Source organism: Cryptomeria japonica, chromosome 8 (assembly GCF_030272615.1).
Source record: "Cryptomeria japonica chromosome 8, Sugi_1.0, whole genome shotgun sequence".
Taxonomy (NCBI): domain Eukaryota; kingdom Viridiplantae; phylum Streptophyta; class Pinopsida; order Cupressales; family Cupressaceae; genus Cryptomeria; species Cryptomeria japonica.
Genome location: NC_081412.1, coordinates 221,032,860 through 221,057,160, shown reverse-complemented (window position 1 = coordinate 221,057,160; position 24,301 = coordinate 221,032,860). Strand labels below are relative to the sequence as shown.

At 38.2% G+C, this 24,301-nt stretch overlaps 1 protein-coding gene across 1 annotated transcript in view; it reads left to right on the top strand.

Moving 5' to 3' along the window:
- The window catches only part of LOC131027596 (regulator of nonsense transcripts UPF2), a 159,750-nt gene extending 135,716 nt beyond the window's left edge, over positions 1–24,034 (top strand). Inside the window, exons 15-16 of the mRNA XM_057957665.2 lie at positions 21,576–21,761; positions 22,323–24,034. Coding sequence (XP_057813648.2) covers positions 21,576–21,761; positions 22,323–23,294 — 1,158 coding nt within the window. The 3' untranslated portion in view covers positions 23,295–24,034. The remainder of the gene's footprint in view (positions 1–21,575; positions 21,762–22,322) is intronic.
- The last annotated feature ends 267 nt before the right edge of the window (positions 24,035–24,301 follow it).

Below are 24,301 nucleotides of genomic sequence, written 5' to 3'. Positions count from 1 at the left end.
TCAGCTGTCAGGAGAGATGTGCCTTTCCTTTGACGAATATCATGCGTCAGCATCTCCTCCTTGATCAGTACCATTGTGATGGCACCCTAGTAATGATGAGGTGACGCTCCCTCAATGATTTGAAAGCATGAGTATCCTCTGCTTGAAGGCTTAAGGCGGCGGTAATTATTTCTTAGATCTTTGAAGATCGCATCCCTTGCATCGTGACCCTCCAATCTTGATCCTAACCTGCCTTATACTCTTCTCTACAACTAGACTAGTTGTTCTTCACAAAGCATTAACTTGCCAGCTTTATTAGCCCGCTTGGTTGGAGTCCTTGTCTATCTCTCATTTAGCTCTGATGGATACCCCTCTTAGACTTCTTGGTTTGAAACGACAGATGGCCTTTGTTGGGGAGATCAAAGAGGAAAGAATGAAAGGCATTTTGGCCCAACAGAATCCTCTGATTACTGGTGCCGTGATGAAAACCCTAGGGAAAGCCTATATTCTAAATGAGGAACGGACTAGAGCGAACCCTGACATTGCAGCAATGTTCCTAGCAATCGCCATGCATCTGGAGAAAGATAGAGATGTAGTGGTGAAGCTATGCAAAAAGGTCTTCAAAAAGGAAGTCTTGGGCGAACTAGAAAGGGTGGTGGTCAACATTGATGAGGATCTTACGACTCCTAGGCCCCGGGACTACGATGTTCTTATTAGGAAGAATAAACCAGTGCCTCGATTTCCCATCCTGGTTATTGAGGATCCCTCGGCCTTTGAAGCTTATAGTCTTGTCAAAAGGAGGAATTTTTTCTTCCTCTTGTGGATTTTGCAAGTTAAAAAGCCCCCGTGGGATAAATGGCTGATTAATTACCTCGAAGCTGAAAACATCACAGTCATCTCGGACAATATGCGAATTCCTCCCTCCCCTGCAGATCCCTCTTCAGCAAAGCCAGAGAGCTCGAGCTCCAGAAACCCCCACAAGCAGGGAAAAAGAGGATGAGGCTCCTTCCGTAAGGAAAGCCACCTGGTTTTTTGGCCTTTTTTTGGTTATTAGTGTTGCGTAAAATGTTAAAACTGGCCCACTAATGGGGGATCTTGCCTCTGGTTTTCCTTTCATCTCCGTAAAAATTTCTAAAGTTTTCACTTTCATACATATTATACATGCTAAAAAGACTTATGGTTGTTCATTATACATATTTACTAGACTTAGTTATGTTTTCGTTCTAATTTTCTACTTATGGGTTTAGTTAATTCTATTTCAATCGTCTATCTTATTTTTAGGGTAATGCTGGCCCATCATGATATATATATATATATATATATATATATATATATATATTATATATTTAGCTATCTTTCTGCATTTGTTCATCTATTTGCAATATTAGCTCTTTAGCACAGAAGGTATTGCGTCCTTTCGGAAGATTCAAAATCCCTTGAGCATTCTCACGAAAGAGGTCTCTTATTTCGCCCTTGCAAGGCAGCTGTGAGCCTTTTGATAGAAAGGTTTTAAATTGATAATGGATTAGTGCTATTTTAAATCTATGATGGCTGGCAGGTTCCCCTGTTCTATTTAGAGTTGGATCTGGAAGGGCTGTTTCGTTTGAATAGTCTCCTAATTAGTTACTCTCTGTTTTTTCTAAAAACCTCCCTGCGGCAGATTTTGGTACTAGCTGAGCATTATGGATACAAGATATCTTGTGTTGGCTAACTATTTCTGCGATATTATGATGATATGACAGGTTGGAAAGATCTGGCAGGTATTCCCCAGAGTCTATGGTATGGAGACTCGCTGTGAGAATTTGCTAGTTAGATATGTCCCAAGCTATTATATCTTTTGAATCTGAAATTTTTGTATTTGTATTTATTCTAACATCGAGCTGGGTTGAAAGGTGTAATGAGATTCTTGTGCAGTTTAGGGGATTGGTCAAATCCATACCTTGCATTTAAGAATTCAGTTAAAGATTTGTGCTGTCATTTCCGATCGAGGATGTCATTATCAGAGATGGGGCAACTTGCAGCTCTAAGGAAATTGCGGATGTTTCTTAAGCATTCTCTTGTAGATCTTCTTGGATGCATGTTCCAGAGATCCTTGTATCATCTCCCTTATTTTAAGCTATCTCTAGTATCAATTCTCTGATCCATTAATGGATCTGGGCTAGACGGGAGGTTTTCTTCCCTCCATTCTTTCCTACCGGTGCCCACACTGAATGGAGTTGTAATTATCTCTTATTAATAAAATTCTTTGTCCTCGGCCTTTTATCGTTCAAAAATAAAATAAAATAATCCATCAATTAATTAAATAAATAAATAAACAACTACATACTAACAAGCCAACAAGAACCACATCTCACTGACTGACATGGCGAATCATGCCAAGTCAACTAACAACCTAAGGTAGACATCTTAAGCCTAGAGTATATGAAGGGAACTCATGCCATCTCTGACAACTTGCCATTGGGATTTAAAGACATGCTTAGACCTGTGCAGCCAGGTGGAGTCGATGTCTGGTACCTGCAATTCCTGCATCCACAAAGCCACGATACAACATATACAAATATATCATAGACAAGCAAGTGATAGAGAATCGCAACGCCACATCATGCTCGCAATGAGTGATGTGACATTGTCCCTATCATGAAGACAGTCATAGAACGCACATAAACATCATAATGCCAATCGTCACATATGATCATGAAATAGGGTTAGTATAACCAAGATGCCATCAATTCCATAAGCAATATAATCAATCCAACATAGCAAAACATATAGGATCTACCAACATATGTCCATCATATAACATGATCATAAATAGCAAATATCATCAACCACATAGGTCATCAAGTAGCATATGTCCACATAGTGTCTAGTATCATCATAAATGAGTCTAGAAAAGTCTATCATGCATGAAACAAGAGACAAGTCGAGGAGGGACACTATAGTGCGATCGAGAACAACTGCAAGAAACCATGATTTTTGTGGAAAAAATCGCCAAACCTTGAAAACTGGATTTTACAAATTATTGTTATTTTTACAAAACGGTAAAAAACCCTAAAACAGGAACAACCGTCATAATTTTTGAGGAAAAAATTTTATAAACCCTTACAAATAATTTTTTTGAGGACAAAAAATTAGAAAAACCTACCGAATGATTTTTTAGGAAAAAATTATAAACCCAGAAATGATTTTTGAGGAGAAAAATCAAAGAAGTCACTCAATTTTTGAAAAATAAATTGAATGAATGATTCAATAATCGGATGATTACATTGAACGATATACACACGTATATATAGAGGTTACAAGACGATGTTCTATAATTAGAACATAATGTTGAAGTAAAAGATTAAAGAGCTAAAAGCTAAATTAAGCGTGAAAGCCAAATTAAGCTTAAAAGCTAAATAAAGCTTAAAAGCTAATTAACTAAAAAGAAAAAGCTAAATGCTAAATAAAGCTTAAAAGCTAATTAACTAAAAAGCTAAATGAGTCGACAACTAAAAATAGAAGATGACCATTATAGAAGATATTAATATTATTTTAACACCCTCCCTAATGGTCATCGTACTCAATACCCTACAAAAAACATTGCAGGTGTTATCATCACACATGCAAAGAACACTCTGCTGCTACGGAGACCCTCCCAGGATCTATAGAATGTAAATGACCAAGAGTACCAAAAGCCATCCAAGCGAATGTAGCCTTCACACGCGAATTAGAGATTTGGCACACGCGAATTATTGAAGCCTGAAAAAATGATTTTGAGGAAAAAATCAGCAAACCCTTTTGCAGAAGAGTACCAACTCCAAAACTGACTGCAGGATACCATGGTTGTAGATGTATGCCTGTTGACGTGTATTTTGTACACAATCATACACAGAATAAAATACCCAAAGGCATCTTATCCTCTCTTGAATAAAGTCGCTAACTGCTGAAGTTATCGCAAGAAGGATCAGTTAGGATGACTCCAATGTTCTTTTTAGTAGGGTCTCTACGTGTGGATAAGCACCAGTGGTCGTTGTCATTGCTGTGTCATCAAGGGGCCTTACGTTGCCGAAGATTTTAAACTAAACAAGCTTTTCAAAAAATATCAAAAGGATAGGGTTTGCAAGAGGTTTAATCTAGTCTAACCCTAAGATTGACTTAATGTGGACGAGACTTGGTGAGATTCTACCAACTTCAATATTGCCATAAATTAACAACTCAATTGAAATTGATGCGATCTTCTAAGGTAACGAATGATTTTCCAATACATCAAAGATCAAGGACACTACCACGAAGGTACATGTCCAAGATACCACAACGATTGAAAGTTTAAGCGATTCAAATATCTCCAGTAGACCACACAAGGCGTTCCTACAATCAGCAAGAAGCTAGTGGTTTGGAAAGCGAATCCTACCAAAGATCAAGTCCAACACTTTGTCCTTCGAATTAACACACTACTTTGATTGAGAATGATTCAAGAAAAATGAACAACCATGAAAATAACCAAGAGAATTGCAACAAAACACCATAACTTCAATATTTCATTGATCTCAAAGCCATCATGTACAACAATTGTTTGAATTCCTTTCTCAAAGCTCAATCTAGCTACAAAAGTAAATTGCTTCTAAACTTTAATCTCTCTCTAATACATCAATAATCTGATCTTCTAATTTTCTAGTTACAAAAATGAAAGAAATGAGGGTATAAATAGCATCCCCAATTACAATGAACGGTCCAGATTGAAAGAAGATCAATGGCCAAGATTATGACACCTAAACCCTAATTAGGGTTTATTACAACCATTGCATAACATTTAATGCTTGACCAATGATAAAATTGTATTGCTTGGACACATGTCCTCTCCAGAAATTTCCACCAATGGATAGCTAGGGTAGGTACATTGGAGTTTGTGCCACCTTCTATGAATTAGGTACATTGAACCTGGACATTGTTGAGGTGGACCAATCCGACTGGAGGAGTGATGACTAGGGTGCCACCTCGTCTGACACTTGTAGCTTGGTAGATATTCAATTTGATGTCGTTGAGAAGCTATCTTTAATTAACTCTTGTTCTAACTCCTTCTGTCCTTGATTTGCAGGATGATTGATGTACCTCGCCTTGGAATGCTGGATTGGAAAAGGTCGCCCCTGTCAATGCTAGACTGGAGGAGGTTGCCCTTATCTTTGCTTGATCGTCCTTGATGAGACCGTCCTTGATCTGGCTTGATTTTCTTTGAGAAGAGTCTTTCGACTTGGGAGTCGCCATCTTGATACCTACACAATATTTCATAATAAGTAATAGATTTTGCAATGTATAAACATAGATTAGATTAGAGATTGAATTTAGGAAACTTCATGATAAGTCTCTGAGTTATCATTTCCTAAAAACGATTAAACTAAAGGAATTTCAAAATTTCAAAATTCAAAATTTAAATCCATGACGATCAAAATTCAAAATTAAGGCAAGGGATCACATCGCCATACCTCTCTTGAGAGCTAACTCTAAAATGCAAAATAAGGCGATTTGTCTAGACAAAAATTGGAGTTTTGAAGATTTCAACGTGATCTTCCTCAAGCAAACACCTTCCTTAGTAACTTCGCCAACCTTAGGGATCTTCAACGTGATGATGGCAAATTCGCTTCACTTGAAACTAAGTTCGCAATCCCCTTTGATGATGTTTCGCACCTCCTTTATGAAATTCGCACTTCTCCTAGCACTCTCCAAATCGCAAATGAAAAGATGATAAAATGATGATTTGAAAATCAATATCACCTCTCCCCTTTATAGGCGCTTACCTCATCAATCCCCATAGGCCGACTTTGTAAATAAAGCAATTTAAAAAACAAATTTTAAATAAAATTAAGGGCCGACTTTGTAAAAATATAAGATTTAAAATTCAAGCGCTCACCCCAATTTAATTTTTTATTTAAAATAATAATTAATTAATTAAATGCCTTCGTTTTTAATTAATTCGATTTTTTAAAGGCAAAAAATAAATAATCAAATGTCCATGCGCAAATTTTAAATGCTAACTTTAATTGAATATTCAAATTTTATCGATTTTAGCATTTAATAAAATTCAAAAATGTTATTAGCGCCAAAATTTGGGAGGTAAAAAAAAACAAAACATATCGCTCTGGTCCCTGGGAGAGGGACAGGAGCGAATTAGCATTTTAGTCTTGAATCTCTTGCTTTTACGTTCAAAATCACCTTCTTCACGTTGAAACTGACATCTTCGACAAGAATCTTGTGCTTGATTGACTTGATTTCGTAGACGAATGCCCCTTGTGATCATTATCGCCCTGGTCCCTTGGTGAGGAACAGGAGCGAACTTGCATTTTCTCCTTGACCTTTGTCTCTTCAATCACCAATCTACGTCATCCTTCCATTCCACGCTTACTTTATTCGTCCTTAACAAGGCACCTTGATGTTTGAATGATTTTTGCCCTGGTCCCTTAGTGAGGGACAGGAGCGAACTCTGTGTTCTAGCCAAAACTCGTCATTTCTTAACCTTAACTTCTCGTTCATCATCTTCCAAATGATATTTTCAACCTTGCATAATCTTGCTTTGACGTGATCTTTTGGGACGAATGATTGATTTAATGAAAATCGCCCTGGTCCTTGCCTGAAGGACAGGAGCGATCCTTGGTGTCCTGGGCTCATCCTTGTTCCTATCAACTCGCAAACGCCTTCACAATGTAAAACAATGTCCTTTGATCCTTTGTGAACGTATGAAATGCGATTAACATTCGAAACTTGAACCCCCATAGAGATTTCGCTCTGGTCCCTGACTAAGGGACAGGAGCGAATTAGGGCATATCGTGTAAATCCTTCATTATATTGACTTGCAATTGTCTTTGAGGCGCAAAATGATGTTCCTTACTCCCTTTCGAACACTTGAAATGTGAGTGGCAACTTAAATTTGGACACATTTAAACATTTCGCTCTGGTCCCTTGGAGAGGGACAGGAGCGAACTTGGGCATATAGTGCAAATCCTTCATCTTTGGCGATCTTTGTAACTTCATTCTTTGTCGAGGCGATCCAGACATCATTGCTTCCTTGTATCCTGACTTGGAGTGACCTTAAACTTGAAAGAAAGGCAACATAACTAACATTTCGCCCTGGTCCCTGGCTGAGGGACAGGAGCGAACTTTCATTTACAAGCTCAATTGTGTTTTGCTAACTCCCAAATTTGTCTTCAATGGACTCGTTGTGCATCTTTTCATTCATCCTTGGCATGAAATTCGCTCGAACTTAGTGAGAAATTCTCCTTAGTAAGAAATCGCTCTGGTCCCTGGCTGAGGGACAGGAGCGCCTAGGACAATATGGAGTTCACCTGGCGTTTTGCAATCTTCAAATTATCTTCAATGGGTCCGTTACGCCACCTTTACTTGCCTCAAACTCAAAACTTACTTGATCCTCGCCCACATTTTGCCTTATGAGGAAATTCGCTCTGGTCCCTGGGAGAGGGATAGGAGCTACCATTAAAGTTCGCCCTGGTCCTTGACTGAAGGACAGGAGTGATTTTGCCTCTAGGTCAAATTTTCCTCATGATTGCACCTCCAAGTTATATTCAACTGATGAAATGTACCCCCTTGGTTCTCCTCAAGTCGCGAAATTGTTGAGATCTTGCAAGGACAAGGTAATTTTAGGTTTTAAGCTTCGGTCCTTCAGTGAGGGATAGGAGCGATTTTTGTTCCTGGCACATTTCCATGTTTGCGAATTTCTTCAAATTATATTCAACGGGAAGAACATGCCTCCCTTTATCTCTTCCAATCCGAAATTCGTCTTGATCCTGCAAAGACAGTAAAATTTTGAAAAACAAGCTCCGGTCCTTCAGTGAGGGATAGGAGCGATTTTGCTTCCACAGGTCAAAATATCAAGATTTCAGGACTTCAATCACTTCACAAGGCAAAAATAAGTCATTTCCAATGTCCGGGATCAATTATCAAAATTTTCAAAATTTGGTCAAAATCACTCAATCGGACAAAAATCAAAATCTCATCGTTAACACTTAGACAAATTTGGACTTTGCATCAAAATTTCGACTGAAACTAGACCAACCCACTTGACCACCTGACGAACTCACCTTATTCAAAATTGCATCCTACGGGAGGAAGCTCAAAAGCTCACAAGGTTGACTGGATTCTGGCCTGAAAACACTAAAACGGGAACCCTAAGGCCTGACCCTAATCCAGACGACTGACAAACAGAGAGAAGAACGAGCAAAACGAGCAAAAAAGAGGGGGTCCCCATTTTAATGGGGCGATGTGTGAAATGGTCACAACAATGCCCTGGTAGGTGCGACCCAAACTGACTACAACAAAGCTCGATTTTTGAGGAGAAAAATCGATCAAAACCGGAAAATTTTGCGAATCACAAATCTCACGCGAACTTCGCGTATTACAGATGATTTTTGAGGAAAAAAACGTAAAAACCAGCAAACAATTTTTGAAGAAAAAATCGTGAAAACCTAGAAATCTAAGGTTACAAAACATCGTTTTTGTGGAAAAAATGGTAAAACCCAGATAACCAAAATCTTACGCGACATCGCAAATTACAGATGAGATAATTTTTAAGGGAAATATAAACCCGGCAAACAATTTTTGAGGAAAAAATCGTGAAAACCCTCCCATATTTTTTTGTGGGAAAAATCAGAAAACCGACATACAATTTTTCAGGAAAAAATCATGAAAACCTTGGGACCTGTAAGATGAGGTCTGGCCTAAATCAATTTGATAAAGGTAACAATAGTCAAATATCGTGAACATGCACTGTTTCCAGGTGTTGTGGCAACTACTGAACTTTTGACTATGTTCCAACATTATGTTGGTCAAAGATGCCATTAGGAAAATGGAGGTTGAATGAGGTCAACCTAGTGAAAGCATGAGACAAAAGAATCTGATTCAAAAATCAGAATAGAAACAGCTACACAAAAAATCTGAAACCTTGAAGGAGAATTCCGACACGAATTCTGAGGCACAAATTTCGAGGTTTGGAAGAAACCCGGAAATTAAAATTTTCCTCAAACTTAAAACAGCATAAATGGTGCCCAAAAGACAACAAAATTCCTCACATACACAGAATTAGCAGAAATCGTTGACTGCCTTAAAATTCCAAGGCAAATTCGCTGACACAAAATTTGAGGCACAGAAAACGAGGCACCCAAAAAAATCTGAGACCAACCCAGAAAAGCTCTCGAAAAACCCACCAAGAATCTGAAATCAAAATGCAGATCCGACGGCTCAAAAATTGAGGCACAGAAAACGATGCACCCATAAAAATATGACGATGACCCAGTTGAGGTCTCAAAAAACCCACCAAGAATCTGCAACCAGAAATTTTTTTTGACTTGAACTGAAGGGTCAAAACCCTAGTCGAAAATTGCAGAAACCTTAGGAAAATTTTCAATCTTAAAAAAAAACCTCTAGGTCGTAGGCCCGAAAACCTCCAAAACCGTAAAAATAACATGAACTGCTGCCCAACACAAAGGAATTGACCCACGAACTCGAAACCCTCAAAAAGCCTTCAAAAAAGCAAAATCGTTTTTTTATTAAAAAACAATAAAAAAAATCTGGAAAATATCCCAGAAAGAAGGCCATGAATTTTTATTAAAAAATTCACCAAACTTTAAAGAATCCCATTGACCTGCTCTGATATGATGAAAACTAAATTGAATGAATGATTCAATAATTGGATGATTACATTGAACGATATACACATGTATATATCAAAGAAACGGGACTCGAGAAAGTGAAAAACTCAAGAAATTTAGAGATTTTTAAAGATTTAAAACTTGTTTCAGACACCCTTTATTGAATACACCTTAAAGACACAAAAACATCATCAAACTCGGCTCATTTGATTACATACACAAGTATACATCAATCACATAAGCATAAACGCAAATTGTAGCTAAAGAAAATAACAAACATAGATATATAAATATTGTCAAATGTATACAATATTACAAAACTCATGGAATAAAAAATCCATATCATCATATGATCATCATCAAATGTTTCATACAAATACCAAAGGTAAATAGTAAATACTAAATACAACTACAAGTGTACAAGCCTATGGCTCAGAGGGTCGTGCACCCTCTCGCCCTAGCCCCCTACGAAGGCGTTTAAAGTAGGTCCTGGATGATTCAGCAGCCATAGTCGCTCCCCGTGACACCATGCCATGCTCACCAACATCAGGAACAACTGTGTCATGCTCACCAACATTAGGAACAACTGTGTCACTCTGAGTCTCAGTATTTCCTGTCTCTGCTCGTGCTCTCTGCTCCTCCTCTGCCATGGCTATAGCCTCAGCCTCAGCCTAGGAGTCCGAGGAGCTGTCTGATTCTCATTGGCCCACTCTGCTTCAAGATCAACCTCATCTAGAATGATAGGAGAGATGTCAACTAATGCATTCTTTCTCATTCTCAGGCGGAGGTTGTAGTGAACAAAGATGAGATCATTCATCTTCTCCATAGATAATCTATTGCGCCTCTTGGAGTGTATGTGCTCAAACATACTCCAATTGCGCTCCCAACCTGATGCGCTACATGGTTGGCTCAAGATGCGAATGGCCAACTTCTGAATATTTGGTGTCTCTGGGCCAAAAAAGCTCCACCAATGATCTGAGTTTGAAATGAGAAAAATAAATAAAATCAGTCTCACTCATGAACTCATTTAACAAGTTACAATATAGTAATGAATAAAACTAAAATTAAGCCTTACAATTTATTTTTACCTGGCATCATAGTTGTCCTGCCGTCTTTGGCGAAAGGATGAGAGAAGGTCTCCCCTTGTGCACCTGAGAACAATTGTAGCTCTCGAAAAAGGTCTATCTGAGAAGTACCAACAGGTCCCATCTTCTCCATGATTGCGTATAGCCCTTTAAGGACCTCCACATTAGCCTTGAAAGAAGGGATAAAACGGAATGCCGAATTCAGATAATAGGCTGCCGCATGGATGGGCCTATGAAGCTGATGATGCCATCTCCTATCAATGATCTCCCAAATGGGACCATACTTGCTCTCATCTCCTCCATAGACGAATCTGATGGCCTCCTTCGCCCTATCCATGCCCTCATATATATAGCCCATTGCGGGCTTATCTCCATCCACAACTCACAACAAAACCACCAAGGGCTTAACAAACTGCAAAATTGAAAATATTGTGTAATTTAGAAAAATGAGCAAATAAGAGAATACATATAATAAGTTATAAAACATGAAGCTAAAATTTAAATTGTAGAATTTATAAAAAAATTACCTTCACTATCTCATCACAAGGGATCCAAAAGCCTTGCTCATAAAAAATGCAGTCTGCCATATCTTTCCCTGCAGGGGTGGTAGCATAGGATGAGGAAGACCATTCCTCACCAACAATCATACGTCTCAAGACAGACTTAGACCTAAGCATGGACTGCAATGTGAGGAAGTTTGTGGCAAACCTTGTGATTCCTGGAAGAGCTAACTCCTTCTGCTCTGTGTATTGTCTCATAAGAGCCAACACCCATGAATGATTATATACAAATTTGCAGACATTTCTTGCCCTTTCTACACATCTCTTGACCCATGGGACTTTTCCAATATCCTCCAACATGAGGTCAATGCAATGAGCAGCACATGGAGTCCAAACTATAGATGGGTGCCTCTCCATCAATAGTCTACCTGCAACAACATAATTTGTTGCATTGTAAATTGTAATTAATGGAGGTACAAACTACAAGATAGTAATTAATTTGCAAGCAAAATTAGTTTGTAATCAAAAGTTTACCCGTAGCAACATAATTTGCTACATTGTCGGTCACCACCTATACCACGTTCTCCTCACCCACATCTTCAATCACCTCCTCTATCTGCTCACATAGGTAGGTGGCATTCTTGCAATTGGCGGAGGCATCAATGGACTTGATGAAAACGGTGCCCCCTGAAATTAAAAAATAAAGCTAGGTCAATGATCATTCAATAAACCATTAGATAAAAAATAAAAAATTAAAGACTATATGAAACTAAAATTAATCAATCACCTGCGGAAGAAACAAGAAAATTAAGGAGAGTTCTATTTCTCCTATCCCTCCAACCATCAATCATGATGGTGCAACCTTTAGTGCTCCATATTTGGTGTTGTTCATCTAAATCCTTCTTCACATCATCCACCATTTGAGACAAAATGGGTCCTCTCAAATCATTCTCACTAGGGGCTTTGAACCCCGCCCCGCATATGGTAATGGCATCAACCATTTGTTGCCAATAAGGAGACCTATCGCAAAGAAACTCAATGAGATAAGTTAAGTATAAAAATTCAGTGAGATAAGTTAAGTATAAAAATTAAAACAATCAAAGTTATCAAACATAAAAGTTAGTAAAACATTCACCTGGCTACAAAGAATGGAATACAGTTGTAGCTCCAAAACCTGCCAACTGCCATTTTAGCAGCATCATGGACCTCCTTGTTCCAACCCATGCCCTCAAGCGACGGTTGGGACCCAGGAGTAGTGCGAGGCACAAAGAAGGAATCCAACCTAGATTTACGAATCCTAGTTCCAATGGTAACACTCCCACTACAACTACTAGTGCTAGGAGCATGAGAAGTAGCGGTGGCACTGCCACACTTATAGAAGTAGAAGTAGAAACGGAAGCACCAACAGTAGCAAACTGAGTGGGACGATATGGAGGTAAGGAAGAAGGGCCTCCAACACAACCTAACTGTGTCCCTCTTCCTAAAATTGTCTCTCTCCCAATGGCCGCTCGATCCTCCTTTTGTTTCTTTTTCCTTTCAATCTCCTCAACCATTACATAACATTCACGTACGGCCTCAGGGACTCCTTTTAGGCATGGTTCGGCATCATGTCCACGCACACCAGCGATATGGTATTTCAGCCTATATATACCTCCATGGAATATTGTTTTGCAAAACATACATTTTGTTTGCCTCTTTCCTTGCCCTGGAAAATCCTCATGATATTTCCAAGCATGGTCCTTTCGAATGGGGGGTCTAGAAGCAGAAGTAGACATTTTAGGATAGTTTTGTGAAACTTGAAGTTGAGGCAAATAATAAAGTGAAGTTTGCTGCAATAAAACATTACAAATACAAAATAAAATTAATACATATTACATACATTCAAAAAAACTAAAGTAGGGTTTGTCAAACCCTACTTTAAAAAAAAAGAAATTTACAAACTGTACATAGTACAACACTACAACTACATACTACATGCTACATACAAACATACAAAAGATTTTGAAAGAAAATGTAAAACTTTCAAAATAAATGAATAGAAAATGAAATTTTTGCATACAAGAAACAAACTAATCTTCAAAAAAAAAAATCTTATCTCTTCAACAAGCTTGAAATGAGCTGCAAAGTCTTCCTATCCAACTCTTGATGCACCAAATCGAAACATAATGCAGCTCCATTGTGACAAATTGAAGAAAACTTGAGCTTCCTCCTTGCTGGTTTTTCTTCTATGCACCCTTGTTTTTCTTCCCAACTCACTTTACTCCTCCTTTTTTTGCAAGTGAATGAAATGAAAGTCACTTTTAGGGATAGAAGATAATTAACAAAATAAAATGGACTTAAAAAAACATTGCAAAATAATTTTTTTTAATGTTTTTCTTTTGGCTTGATGCTGACCGAGTTTGGGGCTTAGGACTCGCCGAGTTTGGCGAGTTTGGGCCAAACTCGCCAACTCGGTGAGTCTGAGTCCGAGTCCCTGGGACTCGCTGGGCCTGACTCGTACTCGGACTCGCCGAGTCTGGGCAAGTCCCCAAACTCACCAAACTTGACGAGTCCGAGTCCGAGTCCCTGGGACTCGCTTGGGCCTGACTCGTACTCGGACTCGCCGAGTCTGAGCAAGTCCCGTTTCCATGGTATATATAGAGGTTACAAGACGATGTTCTATAATTAGAACATAACGTTGAAGTAAAAGATTAAAGAGCTAAAAGCTAAATTAAGCGTGAAAGCCAAATTAAGCTTAAAAGCTAATTAACGAAAAAGAAAAAGCTAAATGCTAAATAAAGTTTAAAAGCTAATTAACTAAAAAGCTAAATGAGTCGACAACTAAAAATAGAAGATGACCATTATAGAAGATATTAATATTATTTTAACAATAAAGAGTCACCATAAATTTGCTGAGAAACCCTTGAATAGACGACCAAACTGAAACCCTAGCCTTTGAATCCCATTGCGTAGGTCGCAAGAAAAAAGCCAAAACAAAGATTGCAGAGAGCAGAGATGCGGACTTCACCAAAAACGTAGGGTCAAATGCAAAAGAAATCTCGTCAAAATGCAAGCTGGAAGAGGACGAAAACCCACGATCAAAGGCGCCTATAGACTTTGTCAAAACGCAAGCAAACCCTTGAGTAATCAGAAAACCTATGGACGATGCCAAAACACAATCAAGAAACCCTTGGTCGCACGAGAGCGAAAAACACCCAGACAATCAATACAAAACTCCATGGGCTCTGCAAACAAACAACACTAAAACAAACGCCTAGAAAAGGACACGGTCATGAGGGAGAACCAGATCTTGATACGCTCAGAAAGCCTCACGGGAATTTCAGAAAAGAATGCAAATTACAGAGAAAAATTACCCAAAAACCTTGGGCCCTCCCATGAGGGAGTCATCGGCTCTCGCTTTGATACCATGTTCAAATAATCGATTGTATTAAACAAAGGAGATGAAGGCTTCTTAAATAGATTTACAAAGATGATGTTTTTAAATGAAACAATTGTGAACTGGAGACGGAAAAGGAAACTTCCTAAAGCAATGAAGATGACCATTAAAGAAACATTACAATATTTTAATAAAGAAGGGTGGATGTTTATATTTGAGTAGGATGATAAACCCTTGTTGTGAAGCTCTTGAGCACTTTTTGTGTTCAAACCTCAAGTAAAGACTGCAAAGATGAAACTGCATGAGCTAGGTGGTGTTGTGAACTCAAGGATATGGAAGATTTCAGGAAATGCAAGACTGAATTAGGGAGTGATTCACCCTAATTAATATATACAGGTCCAATCTTGTCTCGATAGGAACTAAAAAACCTCTATGTTTTCACTTTTTTGAAGAATTTGACAAAAAATTGGAGGTAGTCAAATGAGGGAGTTGAGTCATATAGAAGGCAATCAGTAGGTTCAAAAGCTTTTAGGAGGTGGCATGCAGAGCAGAGTAATAACCAAGAAGCTTGGCCTAAGCAGCAACTGCAGGCACAAGCCTAGCGTTTGATTCTTTGCCCAAAGGAGGTGTTGTGGCATTTCACAAATCGCCCCATTGCAAAGGGGTACCCCCACTTTTTGCTTGTTAGCATTGGTGTTTTGGCTTAGTTGTCTTAGTTTGGCAATAATTTCTTTTAGCCTTTGCTTGCGAGAAGGGTTTTTGTCTTGACAGGTCTAGGGGTGAGTGTTGAGTAATTCGTGAAATGAATTAGATTGAAATGGCTTGTCCTTAATGTGTGCAATCAAGTTAGGGATTCAAGTTTCGTGTCTGGAATCCATGGTGGAACGTGAATATTCATAATTAAGGGTGGAATTGTGAGCAATGCAAAAGTCATCAAAAAATTATCAATGTTGTCAAAGTTGTCAAAAATGCAAAAACTGTTAAATAGAGTTGTGATTTTGTGGAAAATCCTTATTCAAAGTGTGGAATTCAAAGGTTTAGAAAAAGGTGACATATTGAGTTCTCCTTGTCAAGGTGGATTTAGTTCTTTACTTGTCTATCTCAACCCTTCACTTGCACCTTTGCATGGTCCTTTGACACCTTTGATTTTGCGCTCATCCATAGTTCCTGCTCACCAAGGAAATGCGCCCTTCGTCCAGTCCTTGCGAATTAGGAAATGGTGCCTTCATTTTTTCCCTTTACATTTGGAAATTCCACTCAAGGAGTAGTCTTTTGCTATATGAAATCCTAACTAGCCTTTGGTCCCCTCCAATGGGAATTAACGCTCAGCTTTTTTGTCCTTGACAACATTAAAATCTTGCCCTAGGATTGTCCTTTACACCACCTCAATGCGCTCATACTGTCCTTAGGAACATGGAAAAGCCGACCAGCATAAATTCCTTGTCACACATGGATTAGTTCTCATAGTTTGTGAAGTGTTAATATTATGTTCATATCTAAGGATAAAATGTGAGATGAGGACTCAACCACATGGAGTCAAGAAGATCAAGTTCAAGGAAAGCATTCACATTCCAAGACAACATCAAGGCGAGGGATCGCAACATGAAAGAGGACGAGGGAAAGACAAGTTTGATGGTGGACAATATCAAGACTTACATCATCATAATCTAAACTTAATCAATACACTCAAGAATATCAAGATATCCAAGGGTTGATTGCAAGGATATCAACATTCAAGAGGATTACAAGGAAGACTCTACATCGACCTTGATCAAAGAAAAAATTCACTCCATCAAGAAAGTCCAAGGCATTGCAACATGGGGAAGACTTAACAAGGATAGTAAACACAAGGGACTCTACAACAACGTCAAAGAACTTTCCAGACCAAGGGTTCCAAATGCAAAAGTTAATGACATCAAGGAAATGTTTCACATTTCACGAGGAAGATCAAGACAAAAAATTCCCGAATGTGAAGTTGTTAAAATTGAATGTGATCATGGAAAGAAGATAGTTTTAGAAGAGTTAATCAAAGTTGGAAACTTGATCAAAGATGATGGAATTTGGGAATATGAACCATCACAATTAGTCAAAAGTTTGGAAATGGTGAGTATCAAGAGATATTGATAAAGAATCAAAGACTTCTTTGTGATGAACGATGGAACTTTACAAGATGTGCATGTTGAGGTGGTGCCTATTCACATCAACTAATCAAGTTATGCCACGTCAACACATCCAAGTTCAATGAACTTGACTCATCCTACGAGGACAACTCTACATGTGGAAAGGCAGTAAATTCAGTCTCATTGGTCCGTTCTAAAAGGGGACGTGCCCAAAATGCTATAATTTTCTCATTGGTCAATGAGGAGTTAGTTGTAACTAACCCTAATTAGGGTTTGTATTGGATAATCTCTGCCATTGATTTCAAATTAATATGGGCCATTCATTTGTAACTTAGACCTCTATATAAGGCTTTGCCTTCTTATTTATAAAGGTTAATGGTCAGAGAATAGAATAGTTAGCAAGTAATCTTAGTCTTAGAGTAGGAGGAAAAGAAATTGTTGCCAAGACTATGGTGAAACTAATACATAAGTTTCATTGAAGATATGGTAAATCTTTGTGTCTTGTTTCTACATTTTGCATGGTTTTTTTTCTACTTAGATTTAGTTAAAGTTCATTGATTTTGATGGAGAAATGCAATGATATGTGATGAATTCCTTGGTGTTCATACCATTTGTAATCTGTTGATTGCAAATTGCAGTGCATGGTTAGTCTGAACCTCATTTAGCAGTAGTTTGATTGTGAATGTTCATTTGGATTGCGCTAGTATTGGGTTTTTGGATGAATGTTTACAATGTGAAAATCATTTATTACCTTTGGAGATCGCATTAGTTTTGTGTGGTTGTTATCATGGTGAAGCAAAGCTTGATTTAAGGAGTTTGTTTATTCGAGCATCATTCATTATTATCATTGTCCTTAGTTTTAAATTGGATTTCCTAATCCTTTCCCTTTTTGTCGTTTTACTTTCCAAGTTAGTTAAATATTCCACGTTCAAGCAAAATGTAAGTCCCTTTGTGTTACCAGCAATATCACATCATTTTCACTAAATCTATCCAACATTAAAGTCGGTTGTGTGCATTGTAAACCTTGGGGTCACCTTGTTTGATCGCGAAATTTAGCATTTGAGGTTTCATTGTTTGAGAGAGGATAAAATACTTGGTATTTTATTTTGTGTTCGAGGTGCCATAAAAACACATCAACAAGAAAGAGGGTGCTCCAAAGCTCGAGTGAGTGATGTTTGTGCCAAATTGGCCATTCGGATTGGTTTCTTTTTATTTTCTATAGCTTTTTGTTTATTGTGAAAGCTATTGATGGGCTTGTTTATCAGTTGTAGATAGGCCTTATAGTTGTTAGGACTTGCTATTCATTAGTAATAGCTCAAGTTGAAAAGAGGTTTTGTAGGAAACTTTCAAATTTTAATATATCTAGCAACCATTGCTGTTTTTTGGGGAAATTTGGAATGCTGTATTTATAACTTTTGGCAGATGCCTTATAGCTCTTCTCTAACCACAAGATAAATAATTAAAGAACTGTGGTTTTTGTGAGGTAGATCGAGGACATTCTGCAGATTTTTACATGTCTGATCAAGCATTCATACCAGAGTTCAGTGACTTGCGGCGAGTCACGCGAGTTAGTGGGCCGGGTGACCCCTGTCGGGTCACGGTGACCCTAACCTGGGCTCGGACGAGTCAAGGGGCGTGACTCGCCGTGTCAGCGAGTCACTCCCTGACTCGCCGAGTTCGAGGGTCATGACCCGGCCGACGTGCAGTCAAAAAAACAAAAAAAACATAACATTTTTTAATGATTTTTTTTGCCATTTCCCTTTCTTATAACCCTAAAAGGGATTGGCATTCTGAAATGATTTTTTTTGCCATTTCAGACTAATATTTTTTTCTTATCCTTATCTCAGATAGATGGTGGCAAATGTTTGGGCCTTCAACCCCAAACCTTCAAAAAATTGCCATTCGCATATTGAGCCAGCCATGCAGCGCTTCTGGATGTGAGCGCAATTGGAGCATGTTCGAGCACATCCACTCGAAGAGGCGAAATAGATTGTCTGTGGAGAGGTTGAATGATCTAGTCTTTGTTCATTACAACCTCCGTCTCAGGACCAGACAGATTTTGGACGCTGACTCCTCTCCGATCACTCTAGAGGAAGTCGACCCCGAGTCCGATTAGCTCACTGAGTCCACCGATCCAGTCTTCACTGATGAGGACCTTGAGTGGGTTGACCAGGTAGACAGAGAAGCTGAGGCTGTGACTATGGTAGAGGAGGTGGATAGAGCACGATCAGGCACAACACCTATGGCTACTCAGACTGGCACATCACAGACAGAGACTATGGCTACTCAGTCATCCAGGACCTACCTTAGACGCCTTTCTAGGAGGCAGATAGACGAGGTTGAGCTAGAGCCTGAGCCATAGACTTGTTTTTGTTTACACTTTACAGTTACATATATGTTTGGGAACATTTGAAGTCATGGATTTTATATACATTGGACAACATTTATAACTCTATATATCTATGTTTTCTAATTCCTTCAGCTACAATGTACATTTGTATGCATGTGATGGATGTATGTTTATGTATGCGATCAAATTAGCTTCTATTTGATGATGTTATAGTGTCTTTAAGCTTAATTCAATAATGGGTGTATGAAACAGGTTTTCAATCGTTAAAAATCTCTAAATTTCAAGGGTTTTCTTATTTTGCCGAGTCATTGCCAAGTCCGAGTCAAGTCACGAGCCGAGTCAGAGCCGAGTCCGAGTCTGGGAACTTTGATTCATACAGTTCAGTTTCTTGTCTTTGAGATATGAGATAAATCATGGTGGTGATACTTAGACTCAATGCAAACTCGGCAAGCTAATTCAGGCTTTGTATTCAAGTGAAAGATCCCGAGCCAGTCTATACTGATTTTTTTCTGATTTTAATGTTGCTGATTGAAGGTTTTAGGATAGTTTTTCAGAGGTTTTGCTTGAGTTTTGATGCCAATGATTGCATAAGGTTTTTAACATGAACATATGCCAATGAAACGGTATCTTTGAACCCAAAATGCAAAGATATAAATGACTGATAATTAAATTCTGAGTTCTGATTTTTGGAATAGCAAGACAATAATTTTCAGAATTAAGAGAATTAATTCACGACAACAATTATTTGCATGCCAGGAGTCTAATGCTCAACCAGGAGAGGATTTTATTGATGAATTTCAAGAGAACACAGTCTGTGTGCTTCCAACTAGCGAGGATGACTCCAAATGGTTTTATTTGCTTCTACAATAATTATCAAAAACAAATACTTAAAGAAACTAGGAAAATGCTAAGTCCCCCGCTTGGCCTCCAGGGAAGATTATTGAATCTACTGAAAGAACACACAATCTGAACAAGAATTGACTCCTATAGCTTACTGAGATCACCAAGACACTATCGAAGGGTGCTGATAATAAAGTCTACTCAAATTCCAAACCCTTTCTTGGCTGGTACGGCCAAGTTGTGCAACTTGGGGTCTGCTAGATGGTATGGCCAGCTGAGGAGTTGGTACAGCTGGCTCTAGGAATGGTACGATTGTCCTGAGGTGGTTTCAAACCCTCCAAATCTGCAATAGAAACTTTGATATTTGTTGTAAATAGTATCCTCTAAAGCTCCAATAGAAACCTTGTGTGGATTTCCCTCAATTGTGAACTGGGGTTTCGTCCAATTCACCTATCTCCAGGGAGTTTTCCTTCTCAAAAGTTTGATCTACTGCTGAAATTCATCTCCAGAGCACAATTCCGATTTGCTGATGTACAAGCAAATGTAAGATGCTGAAATGAAGACACCTCTTGTTACTTTATTGAATTGCACCATATAGGGTTCCAATACTTCATTTTAATGAAGACTTACTCCTAGCAAGTTCGACCCCTTTGAGGGTTTTATTCATCATTATGAAAGATCACTTTTTAAAACAACATTATGTTGCCTAGGGCCTAAGGGTGCGTGCCATGGGGGTACTTTTTTAGTATTTTATTTTAACATTATAACTTCACCTTATAAAGTCATTTTAATTAATTTTCTATTTTTAGCAAAAAGTAACTTTATAATAAAACAACATTAAGTCCTCATAACAATAAACCATTCTAGCGCAAATTGCCAGGTGTAAGACCCCACATGCCAACACTGACATCTCCTATCCACTGGATTTGCCTACGGAGATGGATAATAGGCAAATCCCTGCATCGGAGTGATCAACTAGGAAAGAGGGGACATTACATCAAGACACTTTGAGAAAAATTGGTAGTTCAGAATGATATAGCATATAAAAATATTTTTAATTGCTTTTCTATTTTTTGGCACATTAGGCCGTCTGCAGACTCACGGTAAGTGTTTTGCTCATGACTCTGGGAGTACTTGCTGGGTCTTCTTACTATGCAGTAGATGACGTACAATGACCTTGTTAATATAGCCTTTTGTGAGTGAATAGTAGTATCTATATTTATTTAAAATTCATTTAGAAGTAATACTTCAATGATGAATCCTTTTCTGTTTCATCAATTGCTGTTATAGCTGTGGAACATGAACTTCTGAACTACAGTTATCACCTTGTATGGTTTGTTCATAAAGAAATAACTAGTACTTGCTATCTTCCGTCCTGGAAATTATATATTTTATGCATAAATTCTGTCTTCCTATTTATATTAATATCAGTGTATATAAATGTATTTTGTATATGCTTAATGTTTACTTGCCATAGAGCTTAAGAGCCCTTCTAAAATTTGTCAATAGTTTGAATACAAAAGTATATGCTTTCAATTATTGCAAATGAATTCTGCCTGCCTTGTGACAAGATATTTGGTTTTGAATGCTATTATGCTTTTTATTTGCTGTTTCTGTTTGATTTATGTTGTTGCGTACATGCAACATTTAATCATTTGACGGAACACTTGGTGTATGTTTATGGAATCAGCAAGATGAACTAGATCCATCAGAGGATTGTTTCCGCATTCGGATGGTCATAACTGCACTCCAGACATGTGGCCACTTTTTTGACAAAGGTTCTTCTAAAAGGAGGCTTGACAAGTTTCTGTTATATTTTCAAAGATATATTCTCAGCAAGGGGGGCATACCTCTGGATGTTGAGTTTGATCTCCAGGTTAGTAATTAGTATAGCATTCTTTCACAATTACTGACTAGGCAATTATCCGTTCTTTTTGTAATTTGTAATTTTTATGTTCAACTACATCTTGGAATGTTATTATAACAGCTGTTTACATTCTTCAACTATTTGCTCGTTTTGTCTTTCTCCATAAGGTTTCCTTTCCTTGTGGTGCTTACTGCCTTTTGTTTGGCCAAGGTTGCCAGTCTATTATCTCACATGACTTCAGTGATAAGACTAACAATTGAAGCTGCTTTGTGCAGATCAAAATCAAAAGATTCAAAATTTTCACACAACTTTTTGCAGGCAATTAGAAATATAAAGCTACTAAGATTTTCTCTGGGCATCGCTTTTAGTCTAGAAACATCCCTTAATGCAAGTGATACTTTTTAAACTTGTGATAGGGATCCAGTGAATTTGTTTTGTCAGAGTTAACTTATATACGATACCTTTGAACTTCTGAAATTTGTCAGTATTTTTCTGAATTTTAAGCCTCCATGGACCTGGACCTGGACATTTAATTCTTGTTGAAACCAATATATACTCTCTTCTTTTCAGGATCTATTTGCTGAGTTACGACCAAAAATGATTAGATATTCATCCTTGGAGGAAGCAGATGCTGTTATAACTGAGTTAGAAGAACAGGAATGGAATGGAGCTCCTGAAAAGACAGGAGGTGAAAGACATTCTGATACTGAAGGAGGAAAGACAGCTCTAAATTCTGCACGTGTTGCGGTCAATGGTCAAATGGCAATGAATGGAACAGAGGAGAATGGCATGGGGATTGATGATGGAGAAAGTGGAATTGAAACAGAAAGTAGTAGCTTGGAACCAGATGGTCATGAAGATGAGGAGGAATCAGATGAAGACAAGTCTGCTGATCATGATGATGAACTTGATGATGAAAATGAAGAAGATGATGGTGGGGAACATGTTCCTTCTGAAGAAGAAGATGTGCAAGTAAGACAGAAGAAACTGATGGAGGTTGATCCAGAAGAGGAAGCAGATTTTGAACGTGAGCTGAGGGCAGTTATGCAGGAGAGTTTAGATTCTCGTAAACTAGAAATACGGGCACGTACTACACTGAACATGGCAATTCCTATGAATCTTGGTGAAGGATCCAGAGAACACAACAGGGCAAGTGAGGTAGAAAGTGGCGATGAGAATTTAGATGAAGAGAGTGGTGGGACTAATGTTTCTTTTAAAGTTCTTGTAAAAAAGGGTAATAAGCAGCAAATCAAGCAATTGTACATTCCACATGATTGCTCTCTTGTGCAAAGTACAAAGCAGAAGGAAGCAGCTGAACTTGAAGAGAAGCAGGACATCAAAAGACTGGTTTTAGAATACAATGAACGGGAGGAAGAGGATTCATCTGGTGCTACAGCACAGCCAATTAATTGGCCTCCAGTAGGTTTAGGTGCAGCAAATAAAGGATATGGTGGCCAAGGAGGATGGGATGGTTCTGGGAGGTCAGGAAGTGCACGTCAGAGGCACCATCTACAAGGTTCGGGCTATATTCGACGCAGATAGAATGCTGCTGCACATTATTTTCTTTGTGACTTTTATTACAGGGATTATTTTAGTTCTCTCAATGTGGCCAGGTGCAATGTTGTCATGTAGAGCCAGAGCCAACCAATCCAGAGCCAACGATTGGTTTGCTGATTCCATGGATGGTGTTACTATGCCAGATGCAATGATTGAATGATATCCATCTTGATGCATGCCTTTTTAGGGTCCACTGGAAAATTTGTATCTTTTAACAGCTGTATTTTCCTTTGGCTTATGCAAATCCAAAAGGAGCACAATTGCTGAAGTCCCTAAATGTACATAAAGCGAGTTGGATGGGGTTATAACACCAAAATATGCAAGCGTTTTGACCTGAAGTGCATGCAGCGACTGATTGACAGCAACCACACCACTGAAATATGGAATGTTACATGCATGATTTTTGAGAAAATGCAGAATAAGACCGAAAATTATATTATATGACATTTGTGATACATCTGCCTTTGCTCGTGAGTCAACTGAAGATTCATCTTTTTGTGACCTTTTAGTGGTGAAACATGCACATATTTAAGAAATTCCTATATATTGGCTAGTGAAAATACTGGAAGGTGTTTATTCTTGCTGTTGATTTAGAAAGAATTTTCACATTTATTCTTTCTTTATTCCTCCATTTTTTGGTGTTCAAACCTTGGGCTATGTGATCTGAGTACTGTGTGCTTGTATCATGATCTTATCATTTTTTATGCCATGAACATGTTTATTGACATTGGAGGACCAAAAAGCTTTGTTTCTTTTGATCATATTTTTCTTTATTCTATTTTCATGTGATGTTACAAATAGCCATTTTATAATATCCCTACATTTTGATTCCGAGAGGGAGTGGGGGAGAACAAGATTTTGAATTTGGTTCTTCAAATTTGTACTCAACAAAATTCAAAGTTACATTTTTAAAGCTCTCTTGGTATTTTTCTTAACTGGATAAATTTATTGGTAATGTATATTTGTAAAGAAAATTTTCTTGTCAAACGATA